This window comes from Rhinolophus sinicus, linkage group LG01, assembly GCF_036562045.2.
Source record: "Rhinolophus sinicus isolate RSC01 linkage group LG01, ASM3656204v1, whole genome shotgun sequence".
Lineage (NCBI taxonomy): Eukaryota > Metazoa > Chordata > Mammalia > Chiroptera > Rhinolophidae > Rhinolophus > Rhinolophus sinicus.
Window position 1 is genome coordinate 5,172,617 of NC_133751.1, and position 18,015 is coordinate 5,190,631.

The 18,015-nt window shown below is 44.6% G+C and overlaps 1 protein-coding gene across 2 annotated transcripts; it reads right to left on the bottom strand.

The window, feature by feature from the left end:
• Positions 1 to 1,240: 1,240 nt before the first annotated feature.
• GET1 (guided entry of tail-anchored proteins factor 1) lies at positions 1,241 to 9,391 on the bottom strand. Of its 2 annotated transcripts, none has more exons than XM_019716700.2 (5): positions 9,203 to 9,391; positions 5,294 to 5,459; positions 4,353 to 4,420; positions 2,680 to 2,794; positions 1,241 to 1,332 (listed from the first exon to the last, which is right to left on the bottom strand). In XM_019716700.2, exons 1-5 carry the CDS (start codon positions 9,302 to 9,304, stop codon positions 1,295 to 1,297), a joined length of 489 nt encoding a protein of 162 aa, XP_019572259.1. In that variant the 5' UTR covers positions 9,305 to 9,391; the 3' UTR covers positions 1,241 to 1,294. The 2 variants fall into 2 exon arrangements, with proteins under 2 accessions (XP_019572259.1, XP_019572258.1); XM_019716699.2 differs by having other exon boundaries at positions 1,241 to 1,402; positions 9,203 to 9,390.
• Between the last annotated feature and the right edge of the window lie 8,624 nt (positions 9,392 to 18,015).

Below are 18,015 nucleotides of genomic sequence, written 5' to 3' on the forward strand. Positions count from 1 at the left end.
TCAGGCCTGGGACCTGTCACAGACCCCAGACCCCGCAGCTGCCTCGGCTGCTGTCAACTCCCCCTCAGGCTGGCTTCTCATTCCTCTTGGTCAGAATGTACCCTGTGTGGTGACTGAGCCGGCGGAAGCTGGTGGCTGAGTCCTCTGTGGTGTCTCTGCTACATACGGCTGTTTCCTGTTCCGCATCCTTTATTCAAGCCACGTCAACTTGGTGCCCAGTGAGTCTGAATGACCGGGAGCACCGGAACCCCACTCTGCGGACGACACACTAAAGGAGCACAGCACTCTGTGTTTCGTAGCACAATTAGAGAAATAATGAGCTACTTATTAGATCACTGGGGAACACGGGAATACAAGTAGAGTCTTTTAAACACTAGTCGTGGAATTCAGCTTCCCAGCTAAGTGTGGCCCCCTTAAGTTAGCAGTTAAAGCCCTCTGCCACTTGTCACAGTTACACATTGGTCACAGCAAATAAGTGGCTGTAAGGAAGAAAGGCACACAAGCACATGCAAAGATTTTAACTAGAAAAAGGTGTTTGAAAAATATTTAGCAGAATTGTAGTTTATGGGCCAAACATGTATCCATTTAAATTAACCCTACTTTGTTTTTTAACTTTGTCCCATTTTATGGAGCATAAATATTAAATGCTTATAAAATACACTTCATTTGAAATGCTTTAAATACAAAATACACAATTCAAGCACAAAACAATGCATTGTGATCTCATGAATACATTTATAAAACATAGTAAGGAAAGATCAACCGCTTCTCATAAGTAGATAACACTATGCAAAAGCTCGCCCAACATTCGACTTTTAAACAGAAGGAAAAAGTACAGGCAATGTCAGCTAGTGTTATTCTTCTAGTAATACCACATGAGATTAAAAAACGTATGTTCAAACCCTTGTAGTGAGATTAAGTTGCCGTCTAATCTGCATTAAAAAGAGCATGAAGTCTTTAAGGTACTTAAGTTATTAAAAATTGTGACTTTCCACCTGGCATTGTGACCTTTAAAAGATGCCCCAAGTGCAAATCACAAGTAACCACATGGAGATGCCCATAATGCCACACATTTCTCATCACACATCTGCTACTATGTTGGCCGTTCACAGGCGTGACAGGCTGACCTTTCGGGCTCAATGACAAGGGTACAAATCGTAATTCTTACAAGAATCTCAGAGTCCAAGAACAAACAGGTTCAACAAAGAACTAACCTGTGCACTTTTGTTTCTTTTAAAAAAAAAAAAAAAAAAAAGAGTGTAAATCAGATTTGTAACCGAAGTGAAAATTCCTTTTAAAAAGGGTCTTTGCTGTATTCATCTTCTTTTTCAGCTGAAAGGGTGAAGCACAATAGCCACAACTTTGTTACAGACTAAAATCCAACAGGTAATTCCAACACCACCTGAAAATACAGAAATTCAGCCAGAGAGCATACCAAGCGTTCTGCGCACGTGCCCTGCCTCTGCCTGCCATCTTTAACTCAAAGGAAATAAGAGCGCTGTAATGCTTTTTGAGCAGTGCTGGGCTAAGCAAGTTTGTATTTAGTGAGTTCAAATTCATCAGCCTTTCCATGGACTCACCGGGCTGCGTTCTCTATTAAGCAGGACTTACACAGACCAGCGAGCAATGCGTTTCTTTCCTGCGTTATTCTTTGTTAATAGACCGTGAAACCACCCTGGGAGACTATTTTCCCTTCTCAACAACGCTTTGTAAGGAACCAGTGTTTACCCACACCTTTTTGCCCCACTGAGAAAGGAGAGACAGGGATGAGGCTGTGAGGTTACCAACAGCCTGCTGGCTGCCTGGAGCGGCAGCCTGTGACTCCTCTGCTCCGCACCAACGAGAGAGCTCACCCGAACTGCCCTCTGGCTGTGTCCAATGATGGGACAGGAGACGGGCGGGGAGGGGAGGGGGGAGGCTAAACTGGAAATCTTGGAAATAATCATCCCGTTTAACTTAGTAATTCACCTCCAGCATTATCACAAATCACAACCGAAACCTGACTGCTGCATTATTCTTGATAAAAAATTAGGACCTAAATAAATATCCTTTAACAGGGAAATTAGTAAATTATGACACATTCAAATGATGAACAGCTATTCAAAATTCCTTACTAAAGTTTGTTTATGTGGGAAAGGTTTACAATATTAAGTAAAACAAGGCAAAAAAATTGTATGTGCCAGGTTACCTTAACTATATAAAGATGATAAATAGAAAAAAATCTGGAAAAAACATACCACAAGGTTAAGAGGGGCAATTGTAGCTAATGAGATTTTTTTCATTGTTCTTATTTCTAGTCATTCTACAATGACATGTACTACTTCTAACTCTCAAAAATAAAAGAATGGCCAATGGCCGTAAATGCTGTAGTGGCAAGCAGTCCCAAAATGTGGGGACTGGAAGCGGTGTCAGACTCCAGGTACTGGGCTTAGATTCCAAAAGCAGACCAGGGTTCAAGTCCAGCTCTGCTACTAACAGTCTGGCGACACCACGCAAGTGAAGCAGCTTCTCGAGTTCTCAGTCTCTTCCCTGCCAGCCTTGCTTGCGGTTGAGACACAAAGCACTGCTCCCTGCTGAAACGGATGCTGAGGATGATGTCAAGTTGACCTAATCTTCTAACACATGCGTCTACAGAAGCCTATCCACATTCTTCCACCATGTTTTCCAGAAGACTCTTACCTGCCACTCTAGTAGGAAATGCCACCAGGCGGTCTAGCGGAGTGATCCATTTACTTGGCACCACAGCCACAGGGACAGAATAATACTTCCAAATGAGTGAGACCATCAGGGCAGCCTGCAAAGACACTGCTGGTGAGTGCAAACAACCCCCCACACACGCAACCAATCACAAAGAAAGACGGGGAAATCTGGGAACAAACGAAGGAAGCCCTCCTCATCGATGACCTCAAGCCCTATCAATCCAGTCCTTGCCGCCAACAGCCACAATAACATATACAGTTGACCCTCAGGTGACGAGGAGGTTAGGGACGCTGATCCTCCCCAGTCAACACTCCAGTATACCTTGTGACTCCCCAGAAACTTAACTACTAATAGCCTGCTGTTGACTGGAAGCCTTACCAGTCACATAAACAGTTGATTAACACATACTTTCATGTTATACGTATTATACACTACATTCTTAAAGTGAGTGGAGAAAAGAAAATGTTATCAAGAAAATGATAGGAGAAAACATGTACACGTTTAATGTACTCATCACACAGCTGTCATAATATTGGTGGGCTACGTGGTTCATCTGCAAGTTTCTTCAAATTATCTCAAATCTCCAAAAAATTTTCCAACTATTTACTGAAAAAAATCCACATATAAGTGGACCTGCACAGTTGAAACCCATGTTGTTCAAAGGTCAACTGTATACACTATTAAACTAGCCTGTAAAATACCCAAGGTCTCCCATAACACAGGTGTTCTTTTCTCATTGAATGTCTCCTTTAAGTAGCCAGACTATGCCTAATATACTTTATGAATGACAAAGGCAATCGTATGCCTCTAAGATCCTTGAAAACCTATTTAATTCTCCCACCCACCCTTGAGGGTTGGCATCCGCTTACAGAGCTGTGCCCGCTGTAAGTTTAAATGGTGGGTAGAGAAATGATACTTTCCTTTCCCTCCTTTCCCTAGTAACCTTCCTTCCTTTGATTTTTGTCCCCTTGGTGGCCCTGCATATGCCACTCAGATGAGGAGACCTAAAACAGGGCCCCTGGGAAAGCCATCTCGTATCAGTGGCAGTGCCACAGAATCAGTGTACTCGCTGTACCCAACAACCAGGGCTTTGGGGTGTTGGGCTTGCATCTTTGCCCCAGAAAAGGTCACTCAGAGAGCTCTCAAAGCATCATTAGTGTGTCCACAGCCTCAGGGCAAAACAGCAGCAGAAGCAGTAAGTTCCTCAGGAAGTAGGATGAGCACAAGAAAGCTGTGAATCAGTGAGAACAAGGGGCTCCCTACCTGGAGAGTAGATGGTCGCATCATGGGAGAAGCACTGGCCCAAATCACTGGCCATCTCAGAAAACACAATGTCTAATTAAGATCCTGTCCCTTCATCCCCCAGCCTCCCAAACCTGCACTGGAACAGAGGCCATATAAGGCACTCCAGAGAAGTCACCTCAGTGCTCATTTGCTTAATCGCGGTATTTCCCAACTCTAATCAAGGGAAAGGCTTTCTTTTAGCCTAACTTAGTCTAACAGTGTTCAGTCACGTGCTGGTAGGATGACAACACAGCAGCTGAATGTGGAAGAGCCTGAATCCCCAGACCTGGATTCTGGGGGCGGCACAGTTCCGGAGCACAGTCTGTTATCAACTTTAATGACCCCAGGTGACACAATAGGACACTTACTTGCAATATGTAGAAGGCAACACTTATAACCCATTTTATCTTGGCCAACTGAGCTGTCCGTGCTTTCACTGAAAGGAAAAGCAGGATGAAATGATTATGTCAGTCCTGAAAAATGAAGGAAATATTGAAATACACAAAGTGACATTTCCTCTCACAAAATATTTTCTAATTATGTATGTAAATACAAAATCAAATTTCTTAAACGTCACCCACTATGCCATTATTTAAAATAAAATCACACACAGATGGTGAGATGTGGAGCTTTAATTTTGAAAACCCTTGACTATTCATCTAAATCAGAGATTCTTTTTACAATGCACTTACCAACAGGACTAAATGTTCTTCTCTGATTTCCCGGTCTACACTGAAACACTAATCCATAAGGGGAGTCCAGTCTGTCTCCGGCCTGGGCACGCCCCACCCTGCCTGTGTACCAGCCATGGAGACAGCTGTCTCACCGGGCACGCTCCCAGCACCCTGGCTGCCCTGTGAAAATCGTCTTCATCACAGCAGACTGTTAGGGACGATGACGAACATAACGATGAGTAAGACCTGGGCCCTGCCCTGAAGTTTACACTCGGATAAAGACACTGCTGGGCATTTTCTAGACATTTTCTAGAAAAGGCCCTGAGGAGCCACTATGACATTCTTTCTAGGCTTCTCTCAGAAAAGTGCTGAATTTGAAAATGACAACCGAACAAGCTGGCTCAGAAGAAACTCTGAGAGGATCCTGGATGATTCTGTGTGCAGGAAGCAAAGGTTCACCAGCAAACAAAGAGAAAGTACTAATTATTATTGGGTTTCTTTTAGACAACTTAAAAGTTTGCATCAACATTTAGAACATGCAAGAATCAATGCATGTATTCTACAACTCTTTATATAAAGATTTCTCTTTGAATCAGCTCTCATGAAGCTTCACATGCTACAACTGAAAACAGTACCGTGAGTTTTCAGCTTATCTGTCATCTTGTTGATCTTTCTTTCCAGCCTGGCGTATCTGGCGAACTCGTCCATCATGTTGACGGTGGAGAGCTCTTGCTTCATATTCTGAATCTCAGCTCTCATGTGAGACTCTTGCTCTGCATCCTTCTGCAGCATCCTGGACATCTGACGGGGTGGACAGCTGGCATCAGTGCCTTGCCACGCGGGGCACTCATTCTCCCCCACCTCCTCCACCATCCTATCTGCTGTCTCTTTCAAGTGGGCAAGCCACCCTTTACCTACATAGCCAGCCTCGGCTGCCTTGCCCTGGGCGTGCTCCCTACAACAACCACAAAGACAAAAAACGCCCTCCGATCTCAATTGTATTCACATTACATTTTTCCGTTTGCAGACATCACTATGGATTGCTATGGTTCATATTCATGTACCTTTCACTATAACTGTAAAATTGTCATTAGAAAATGAAACCCTTTCCATGCCCAGAGCTGTCATTCAGGTACAAGGAACACACTTTTTCTTCCCTCCCTGAAGAATTCAGTCCTAAATTAGGTGGGCAGAGCAGGGTAGGGGTGCAGGGAGCCAGTGACGAGGGAGTGGACCCGCATGGGGACTCAGAGCCCAAGTACAGTGAGGAGGGCATTCCCGCAGAAGGAAACCCTGGTGGTAAGAGGTGGCGTCAGAGCCAAGCACAGTGCTGTGGAGGTCTAAAGAAAGGGCAGCCGGGCATGGAGTCAGAGCCGGAGCAGGGTGAGGGGCGCGACCAAGATAAGAGGAAGTAATCCTGCCAAACACATATCGTAGCCCAATGTGGGCTGGAGAGGGGGCGGCACAGGAGACGGGAGCGTAGTTACAAATGATTGATCAAATAAAGTAAACATACTGGGGAAGCTGGGAGCCACTTTTCTCACTGTCAGTCCTGGGGCACCTGAACAGCGCACCCCACTGACCAGGACGCTCTCTGGACCCTCTGCAGCACCAGGCCTCAGATGCCTGCGCAGTACTCCTCCCTGCACCCCAAACAGAGAGGGCTCTCCCCGATGGGAGTCTTTGACCCCTCCTCTGGCTAAAGAAAGTCCCGGATTGCCTACTAAGTGAACATGGCTCGCTTATCTGTGTGTCCTGTGACCAGCTTGAAAAGAAAAAACTCTCAGGAAAATTCCAAGTCAACACCAGGGACTGGGGTGTCCTTATCCAGGCACTCACCCCCACTCCAGTGGGGTGGGATCCCCTCCCAGGACCTTGCGAGGCTTTGCTGGGCTGAGGACTCCACACGCGTCAGAGTCTTCCTCCAGGGCCTCAGGCCAGGGGACCAGCGGCCCCACTAGAGGGGTGGTGCGCGCTTCTCTTAGTACGTCCAGCCTGCAGCAGTAGCCTCGTGTGACAGTGGACTAGCTGCAGAGCATGGGTTTGGTGCGGGCTTGGGGAAGGAGCCGGAGATGATCACAGGTCTCGTTTACAGCTGCTGCAAATCCCAAACACACACTCCAACTTCCCCTCTGCTGATGAGAAATTAGCACAATTCATAGAGGAATATAAAAGTAATAGCCCTTTGTGCAATTGAGGTTAGCTGTGTGTGGCTCCAACATGAGGTGAGATGGGATGGGGTACACAGGAAGGATGGAGGTGATACCGCAAGAAAGATGGACAGGAAACCGACAAAATGGGAGAAAACAACTGCAATCATATAACCAACAAAGAATTAGTATCCAGAATATAAAAACTCCCAACTCAAGAACAAAAATCAAACAGCCCCTCACTCCTGCTGTGGGCATACAGAGGGCGCCCTTCCCCTGGAGACAGCTCCTTATGCCCAATTTAAAAAGGGGCAAAGGTCTTGAATAGACGTTTCTCTAAAAAAGAGACACAGACGGCCAATAAGCACACGAAATGATGTTCAACATCATCAATCAATAGGAAAAATGAAAATCAAAGCCACAATGATATACTACTTTGTATCTATTCGGAGGGCTAGCATCAAAACAACCTACAATAAGTGTCAGAGAATGTGGAGAAATTGCAACTCTTGTGCGCTGCTGGTGAGAATGTAAAATGGTGCAGCTGCTGTGGAAAAGAGTATGGCAGTTTCTCAAAACAATTAAATGTAGAATTAGCATATGATCCAACAATTCCATTTCTGGGTATTTTCCCAAAGGAACTGAAAACACACTGGCAGGGATATTTGCACACCTATGACCTAGCAGCATTATTCACAGTTGTCAAAAGGTGGAAACAACCCAAATGTCCGTCAAAAGTTGAACAGATAAACAAAACGTGGTCTATCCATACAATGGAATAACATTCAGCCTTAAAAAGGAAGACAATGCTCTGCCAGCTTTCTTTCTCTTCTGGGCCAATCCAAGTGGCAAGCTTTTTCCAGAGAAATTTATCAACAGTAAACTTTTTGTAAAAAAAAAAAAAAGGAAATCTTAACACATGCTACTAGAGGGATGAACCCTAAAGACATTATGCTGAGTGAAATAAGCCAGACATATACGGACAAATACTATATGATTTCACTTATTTGAGGTACTTAGAATAGTCACATTCATATAAACAAAAGGTAGAATGGTGGTTGCTGGGAAGAGGGAGAATGGGGAGTTAGTGTGTAATGGGTACTGTTTCAGTTTAGGAAGATGGAAAACGTGATGGGTGGTGGTGAAGGCTGCACAACGATGTGAATGAACTTAATGCCCCTGAACTGTACACCTAATAATGGTTAAAATGGTAAACTTTCGTTACCTATAGTTTATCACAATTTTTTACAAAGAAGAAAGATGGGCAGGGGCCAGCTCTTCAAGGGTCTCTTATGCAATGCTACGGACTTGGGACATCATCTTAAAGACTAGATGGCATCAGGAAAGATCTGAAGGGGGATGGGGTTAAGAGAGAAGTCCCTATGCGGGCAGTAAGGCCCTAAAACAGAGCTTTACACAAAACAGGCACTCAACGAATACCGACAGGATAAAATTAAAGAACTATAAATCCTGCTGAGTCTTAAATACCCCCCACCACTAGCAATTTGTATCAGGAGAAAAGGCAGGGAGAACGGAGTTTCCCAGAATAATACTACAACACGTGCACCCGATTTTTCAGTCTGACTCTGCCTCGCACTCCCGCTGTGGGCCAACAGAGGGCGCCCTTCCCCAGGCAACAGCTCCCTATGTTTCTCCCACACACACATCCCCCCATCAAATTTGCCATCCAAGCCCCCTATTCATGCTGCAGTAGGCAGAGCAGAACTAGCAGAATCACAAACACAGGATCAAATCTCCAGCCCGGCGGTCACTTGGCTGGATGAATTTCTGAGTCCGACTCCTCTGGGAGGTGAAGGAAGAGGGGATGACATTCACTTCTCACAGCAGCCGTGACAGCTGGACACGAGGTGACGCCCTCATACCTTGGCTAAACGCCCCGCAGGGAGGCAGAGCTACCCAGGACCCGTCGCTCCTTTGGATACAGGAAGCATCACACAGTACCACTGTCCTGAAACTCGCTCTACACTGTCAACTACCCCGTCCCATCCCGCAGAACGGGGGCTCCTGCACCCTGAGAGCCTCTCTCCGGGGCCTGGCAAAGCTTCCTCTCCTTGCGAGGAAGACCGAGGCTCGCGGCAGACGCTGGACGCCATGCTGCGCCCGCCAAGGGCTGCTCGGTGCCTCCGAAGACCAGGAAATAACGGAAATTAGGGCTGAGGGCGGGGCGCAGGGACCTCCCAGCCTGCAGCTTGCTGCCACGTGAAAACGTGACCAGTTTTACCATGTATTTCTTTCTTAAAACGCAGAATAGCTCAATCAACAGGCTTCTGGCGGCCCTCACGCGGCCAGTCTGAGAAGCCGGCGTCTGCGCCAGGCTCGCCGAGGACGGACGCGGCGACCCACCGGCCCCTGGAACACCACGCAGCCACTTACAAAGGAGGAGAAGGACGGGAGAAGGATCCTGAGGACATTGCACCCAAACACAAAGCTGAGTACGAGCAGCCACGCCCAGTGGTCGGCCTCCGCGGGGCTCATCCCTGACGCTCCCGGTAGCGCGAGCTCCCCTACGGCAGCTCCATAGGGACCACGCCGGCGTTCGCACTCGCGCCTGCGCAGTGAGGCCAGCGGGCCGCCGAGGCGCGTCCGCCGCGCCTGCGCACTGCGCCGCACTAGTAGGAAGGCGGGGCCTTCTTTTCCACCTGGTCCTGGCTAATTCCTTGGGCTTCCGGGCTTGCGTAGCCTTTTAGTTGACTCACTTTTATTCCTAAATAAATTTATTTTAAAATAAACCTTTCTAGACATAGAAAACTAGTGTAATTAATTATAGTGGCAGGTAACTGTAAAAAATGTTTTCTTAGTAATTATGTAAAATATATTAAGTTTACATTTGAAAAATAAACACTAATAAATCTAAGCAGTTTACAAAACCGAACACCTGAAAAAATAAGTATTAATTAAAAAGCATTGTTTATAATAAAATAGTTAACCTACATTTAGGTTGTTGACGTAAGAAACGTCCAAACCTGTAGAGAATTTTAGTGAGTTTATTTGAGTCAAACTGACAATTGCTGGTGTGGGGACAGAGTCCCAGAAAGCAGTTTCCAGGCTCTCCACCTCATGTGGAAAGGTGCTGCCTGGGGTAGTAGATGGCCATCAGCTGTGACTAGTTGGCCATTAATTAGCTGTAACCAGCTGGCCATTAGCCACTGATAGAACTGCCGTGGCTGCGTTGGTTGTTGGTTGGCAGAGAAGTGGAGGGCAGATTGCAGATCGTGTGGCTCCAGCTTCCTATGTTTCCAACCCAGCAGCCAGCCAGAATATAGTGGTATGATTCTCCTACCTATGGCTCCATTGGTGTTTCTTTTTTGGCCTCACCATATCCTGCGTTCTTATGCCAGGAGTGGGACCAGAGGCCCTGCATTACAGCTGGGAAGCAAAATCTCAACAAATTGAGAAATGCTCTGGAGAATGGCAGTTTTGCAGCTTCTTTTATACATTAGAATCCAAGGAGGAGACGTAAGGAAGGTTACATGAAATCCATGGGTGGTAGATTAAGGGGGTGGGAGAAAACAAAGAGGGGGAATCTCTGGGACTGGATAAAAAGTAAAAAGGAAAAACACGGACTCTTTAACGTTGGTGGGTATAGGATAGTTAATAATTGACATTTACAACACATAGGGATGGTATTTGGGGGACAAGATAACAATGAGGGGTGCTGTGGTCTCATGCTCTGGTGTGGTTGGTTGTGCCCTGAGGGATCCTGAAAAAGGGGATTACTCTGACATTCCAAGGGTATGTTATCTTAGACGGATGCAAAAAGACAACAGACAGGCTTGCTTAAGGTAAAGATTAACCTTTGTCAAGGCAGCTACAGGCCTAGGACGTGAGTACCTGACATGACCTGCTTTCAGTTAGGAATTTTTGTGTTGAAACCATCCTGTGTGCTTGATTTCAGCTCTGAGTTTGTAGGGCCCTCCATGCTGGCCTCCCCTGAGCTTGTCAGGTTTAGTATGTGGCCCATTTTTGTCCACAAGATGAAGATGAGGTTTTACAGCAAAATAATCCCAATTCATATTTATATATGACTAGCCATCGTATTGCTCATTAGCTGTCAGTCCTGGACTTGTCCTGTATGTTGGCAGCCTGTTTTAGGATCTCAGGATGGCTAACGATGAATGAAGTGTGAGGATCTCTTGGAGACTTTCATTTTAGTAGAGCTGGATATACAAGCTTTTTTTTTTTCAATTACAGTTGACATTCAATGCTGTATTAGTTTCAGGTGTACAGCATAGTGGTTAGACATTTACATAATTTACAAAGTGCTCCCCCATTACTCTAGTGCCCACCTGGCACCATACATAATTATTACAATATTATTGACTATATTTCCTATGCTGTACTTTACATCCCTGTGTCTGTTTCATAACTGTCAATTTGTACTTCTTAATCCCTTCACTATTTCCACCCATCCCCCCACTCCCCTCCCATTTGGCAATCATCAGTTTGTTGTGTGTCTGAGTTTGCTTCTGTTTTGATTATTTGTTTATTTTGTTTTTAGATTCCACATATAAATGAGATCATATGGCATTTGTCTTTCTCAGCCTGAGTTATTTCACTTAGCGTAATACCCTCTAGTCAAGCATTCTGTGTGTGTGTGTGTACCTGTGTCTCTGTGTGTAAGACGCTAATCAGAAAGAAAATATAACTGATTGGAATTTGACTTACTTTCCTGTGTTTTTTTAACTTGTTAAAAAAGGATTTATGCAAAATTTTTTAGTGCAAATGTTAGATTATCCTCAAAGACAGCACTGTTAAGATTGGTAGGTAGTGGCTGAACAACATTTTGAATATACTAAATGCCCCTGAATTGTACACTTTAAAATGATTCATTGCATTTTATGTGAATTTCACCTCAATTAAAAAATATATTGTGGGGCCAACCCAGTGGCTCAGGTGGTTGGAGTGCCGGGCTCCTAACGCCAAGCTCTCAGGTTCGATTCCCACATGGGCCAGTGAGCTGCGCCCTCTACAGCTAAGATTGTGAACAACAGCTCTTCCTTGAGCTGGGCTGCGGTGAGCAGCCGGTGGCTGGCAGTCATCATGGGCTACCGTGGGCTGCTGTGTGCTGCCGCGGACTACCATTGCTGCCATGAGTGGCTGGTGGCCAGCGTGAGTGGCCAGCAGCCAAGCGTGAGCTACCGTGGGCTACCATGTGCTGCCATGAGTGGCCGGTGGCCAGTGAGAGCGGCTGGCAGATACCAAAAGCTGCTGTGAGCTGCTGTGAGCGTCTGACCGACTGCCTCAGCTGGGGGGCTAGGGGGGGAGCACAAGGCTCATAATACCAGCAGGGGCCAGGGAGCTGTGTCCTATACAACTAGACTGAGAAACACCGGCTTGAACCGGAGTGGGGGTGAGGCGGAAGAAGGGGGAAAAATATATTGCTAGAACCTAATTCCCTTTAAAATGTTGTTATTTTAGTCTTTTTGTTATGCTAAGCCTTCTGAATATGCAAATGCAGTATGTTAAAAATTAATCGTATTGGTATTATTGTAGTAGACTTCATTTAAACATCAAATTTTCACAAGCCTTGTATTATTTGCCCAAAAATGTATCTCTAAATAAACCTTCCATTAGCTATTAAAAAAATAAATAATTTCAGACCTATAGAAAAGTTGCAAAAAGTAAAAATGGTGTCAAGAACACCCAATACCCTTTACTTAGATTCACCTACTTTAATATTTTACCCCGTTTGCTTTATCATGTTCTCTCTCACTCTTTCGGTATATCACTAAGAATAGTCTCCTATATAATCATAGTACATTCATCAACTTCATTAAAGTTAAAATTGATACAATACTTTTATCTGTCTGCCATTTGTATTCTTGTTTTGTCAGTTGATCAAATAATGCCCTTTGTAGCATCTTCCCCTCCAGTACAAGATCCAGTCCAGGGTCAGGTATTGCATGTAATTGACATGCCTCTTTAACCTCCTTTAATCTGGAATATTTCTATAGTCTATCTTTGACTTTATTACATTGACATTTTTGAAGGTATAGTTCCCCTTAAAAAAAAAAAAAGAAGAAAAAGCTTTTAAGAAACTACTAAACTAGTTTCCAAAGTGATTGTACCGTTTTACATTCCAACCAGCAGGATTTGAGTCAGTTCCTTCACATCCTTTCCAATACTTGGTATGGTCAGTCTTCTAAAAATTTAGTCATCCCCTTACGTGTAGCGGTATCTCATTGGAGTTTTTTGCATTTCCCTAATGACTACTGATATTGAGCAGGCTTTCATGTGCTTTTTTGTATCTTCCTTGATAAAGAATTTGTTCAACTCTTTTTACTGAGTTGTTTATTTTCTTAGAAATAGAGTTTTGAGTTTATTCTGGATACAATTCCTTTAACTGATATATGCTTTGCAAATATTTCCTCTCAGTTTGGGGCTCATCTTTTCATTCTCTTAAAAGTGTCTTTTGAGTTGCAGAAGATTTTAAACTATAGTGACAGAAAGCTGATCAGTGATTGCCTGGGCAGCTGAGGGTGGAACCAAGACTGGCTGAAAATGGACAGAAGGGATCTTTTCTGTGCGTGTTTTGTATGTTCTAAAGCTGGATTGTGGTGATGATTGCACAACTCTGTGGATTTACTAAGAATCATTGAATTTAACACTTAAAGCGAGTGAGTTTTATGCAATGGTTTTTCATTACAATTTTTAAAAATTGTATAAAATAATTGTGCAAGTTGTAAAATGATGGTGAACAAAACATCCTCAGTCTTCATTCTCCTTTGAATTTAGCTAAACAAATAACTATAAGTACCATAAATAATTGCCAGCATACAAAGTATGTAAAAGGGACACATAGGTTTATCTAGGTAATGAGCTATGTAGTTTCAAAGTTGGATGATGGGTTGACGGATGCTCATTCAATTGCTAGTGAATAATGTAAAGTAAAAGAGTGTTATGCATGAAATAATGATGGTATATGTACCACTTAAAAAGTTTTTCAAAAAGGTAGTGCAAGACGCGATTAAATACAGAGGTGCCTCATCTAAGGTGGGGGTTGAGCATGCAAGGGTTAACAAAGGATTTCATATATCTCATTCTTTTCATCTCACACCCATGGAAAAATATGCTTGATAGATTAATGAATCTGTGTAAGAAAATTCCAAAAGAAAAAGGGAAAAGTGCAGCCTTATCCCCCTGACTCCCTCACACCGTGAACTTACTAGCATTGTACGGGAAGTTTCACATCAAGTTGCACCCAGATTATGAGATGAGGGAGTACAAGGCAAGCAAACAAGTAAAACAGACTCAGCTACAAGTCTGAGATCGCTCACCTCATTCGGGCTTATTGATGGCAAAAATAACTTTACCAGCCTAGCCAACAGGACAGGTACAATTTGATGATGAGAAATCTCTTTTTAGATCAAACCTAAACTTAAGGTATTTGACACAGAATGGTAGGCCGAGCTGATTACATAACCTGGCACCGCTAAAAGGAGCAAAGAGCATTTTACAACATGAAATATGATTAATAGGAGAAACAGGAAGATGATGTGAAATCATGTGACAATCAAGACCATAAATCACAAAATAAAATGAGATTACACGTACGAGTAGGCTCAACAAGCAGGAAAAACATGTGAGACTTAACTAAGCTGCGTCTGGTTTCTCGGAACAGAAAGGAAAGTGGAAGTCATTCAGGTGGGAATAACATTCATATCATTTAACTACAATGAAATGTTACATTATGTTCCCTCTCTTCCCATTTTGTCCTTAAAGAAAATAACACCAAAGTGAATTCTACATCAATTACAATGCTTCTGAGAAAGGATTCAGGGAGAAATCTCTTTTTCATTTGAAAAATACAAGACTAGCATTAATGGAACTTTTTTTTCTGCTTTTACCTGTCATTCTGGCCAACACTCCAAAGCTCAGTTGTGGAACATCTAACCGAACTTGAGACAGCTTCCTCCTATCTCTTTATGAATGACGCATCCCTCAACCACGTCAGCTGAACACAGCTACACCAGTACCTCTGCTTTTAGAGCTCACACAAGCCCATGAATCCTTGAACTCTTTCATGTGATTTCAGGAGTCAGGTCGAAAAGTGCCCCTTTCCAGTCGAATGTTTTTGCTCAAGTCTCGAATACTATGAAGTGGGTCCCCATTGAAGGGTGATTCTCTTCTGAAGCCCCAGAAGCTGAGTAATCTGGAAAAGATACACAGAGTGTTCCTGCTATAGACTGAATATCTGTGTTCCCCAAAAATACAAAAGTTGAAACCTAACTCTCAATACGATGGTATTTGGAGGTGGGCCTTTGGGGTGACTAGGTCATAGGGGTGGAGCCCTCACAAATGGGATTAATACCTTTATAAAAGAGACCTCAGAAAGCTGCTTCCACCTCCCTCCACATGAGGACACAGCAAAAAGGCAGGCGTTTATGAACTAGGAAGTGTGCTTTCCCCAGACACCGAATCTGCCAGTACCTTGATCTTGGCCATCTCGGCCTCCAGAACTGTGACAAGTGAATGTCTGTTGTTTATAAACCAATCCATGGTATTTTTGTGACAGTAGCCCAAACAGACAAAGACATTTCCTTTCTGTATTTGGAGAGCCAGGCTGCTTCACTCAAGAGCAGGAAAGAATAATGCAACCAATTTCTAACTAGCTTAATGTTCTTTCTAAAATAACAACCAGTATTATGGACTGCTGGAAGGGAAAGCCTGTAATAATAATAATTCCAATGATTTTATCAAACAACAATTACTTCTTTAGTCATGCATCCATAAGTTTGCAGTCATCCTAGAAACACACGCTGCATGGTGAGTTCTACGTCTACCGGTCACTTTTGAGCTTTCTTTGTGTTCCGGTGTTTCTGACCAACTCATTCATTACAGTGAACGTGGAGCTCCTGCATCAGGGCTGTATTTGTTCTCTCACCTGCATCCCTTGGTGAACAGTAGGCATTCAGTTCTGACCATCACTTCCCCTCGTACCTTTTGCTCACAAGTTTGTCACACGCCTATGCTAGTTTGTCTTCCACACGACAGACTGGCGTTGTGAGACACAGTATGGCACAGCACAGCTCAGTGGCACCTGGAACTGTTTCTACGCCTTCCTTTTCCTTCTTTGCTCTAACTCAGTCTGCTTTCAGCACTACCACTCCCCGAAACTGCTCCATCAGGACAATGGGTGACATCCTTAGTTGTTAACATCGTAGGCACTTTACAATCCCTATTTGACCTATCCACATCCCTGTGGTTTCAGCCCTCACTCACACATCTCTTCTTTCAGCTACACCCTTCTCTGAAGCTCTAAGCCCATAGATCCAACTGCCTGCTGGACACTCAATGTTTTCCAATACTTGGAACTCAATGTGTCGACACCAAACCCACCTTCTTCCCTTCAAACCCCCGTATGCCTAACAGGTGAATGGCTCCCCATCCACATGGACGGGACACACATGATGACCAGCCCATTCCCTCTTTGTCCTTCCCGACAGAGCATCCTCTTTCTCCACTCCTGTCCCTACCACACCCCCAACCCCAGGAATGGGCTTGGTTTCGTCCAAGGGTAACCCAATTCTGACCAAAGGTCAAAGGCAATTGAGGGCTTTTGAGAAAAGAGACGTTCTTTGTCTGGATGCTATAAATCTGGATGTGGACACCTGGAATTTAATTTCCAGACTGAGGATGAAGCCAACTCAGAAAGAGGCACAACAAAAGGGAGAAAAGAACCTGAGACCTTGAAAACACATTAAGCTGCTGAATCTGGCAGTCTGGAACATTCCATAGTGAGAGAGCACCCATTTTCTTATTGCTTATGTTAATTTGGCTTTCTGTTGCTCACAACCAAGTCTCTCTCCTCTCCCCACTGAAGAGCCCATCAGTTCCAGTTGGAGCTCATCGAGAGGGTGTGATGACCAGTTGACCTGAGAGCTGCATCTGGGCGTCCTCACGCCCTCCTCCGTCCTTGGACTGTACGTTCTGCCCACCATTCCCACAGTGGGAGCTGTTCTAAGGAAGTAATCTTGAGAGTTAGGTGTTGTTGAGACCGTCTGGAGGGTGTACATGACTGAACCCAGTTAAGGCCTTTCTATAAACTTTTAAGATTCTGGCGGGCAGGTGTGCAGATCTAATTGTCTTGCGGCCACTCAAGACAAACCTCGTAAGTAAGTTTCCTGGCTTACTAAACCTGCCACCTACCCATCTGGAGCAGCCTGCCTCTTTGTTCGGTGTCTCTTCGCTCTCTGTGAATGGGGGCCAGTTTGCAAATCCACAGTTCCCCCTCCAAAACATATCCCAAATACCCTTCTTCCACTAATCTCCATCCCCACAGCCAACATCCTAGTCCATTGTAACCTACACAACTTTAAAATGTCTGGTCTCTTATGATTCCTCGCAACAGCCTGGCTTTACATCCCAACCTGTTAGCCTGACCTGGAGTACCGACCAATTACAACAGTTCCCCGATACAACTTGTCATTGCTTTCTCACTTTCTCTCTTTTCTAAGCACAACACATTTCCCCTCTTCAAATACACCAAAGGGATCCTACCTCCAGGCCTTAGTATTAGCTTTTCCCTCTGTCCAGAAGGCTCCTCCCTCAGATCCCCCAAAGTCCACTGACCCTTCACTTCTCGCCTCAGAGCCCTCCCCGGCTACCCCACCCACAGCAGCCCCATTCAGCATGCCTCCAGCCCGCTCTAATTATGACACTTTCTCTTCCTTCAAGGCACTGTCACTATGCGAAAGTACCTTGTTTTCTTGGTTACTGTCTGCCTCCTCCCACTAGAATGAAAGCCCCATGAAGCCAGGCAGCTTGACTTATGTTCACCACCATATCCCCAGCATCTAGGGACAGTGCCTGACATGGGGCAGGCCAACTGATTCCACTTCCTCAGTTTCCCTCAGAATTCCATCACCACCAGCCAGTCCTGCTCTAAATGAAGCTCGTAATTCTCCCCTCTAGAATTCCTGCAATTGCCTCCTCATCAGTCAACCAGCCTTAATCAATGCATGATTTTCCAAAGTGGGGCGTGCAGAGCCCCAGGGGGAGTAGTGATGAGGATACTTTTGTGCATGTATCTGAAGGTCCCAAGGGTTCTTTGGGGAATTTAAAAATGTTGCTGTTGTCATGTGATCATCCAATAATTGGGACCATTCAGCATACATTCCCATATTTAACCAAGCACTGCCTAATTTTAGTGCTAGTGCCGGTGTGTGTTTAGGTTTAGCACCAAG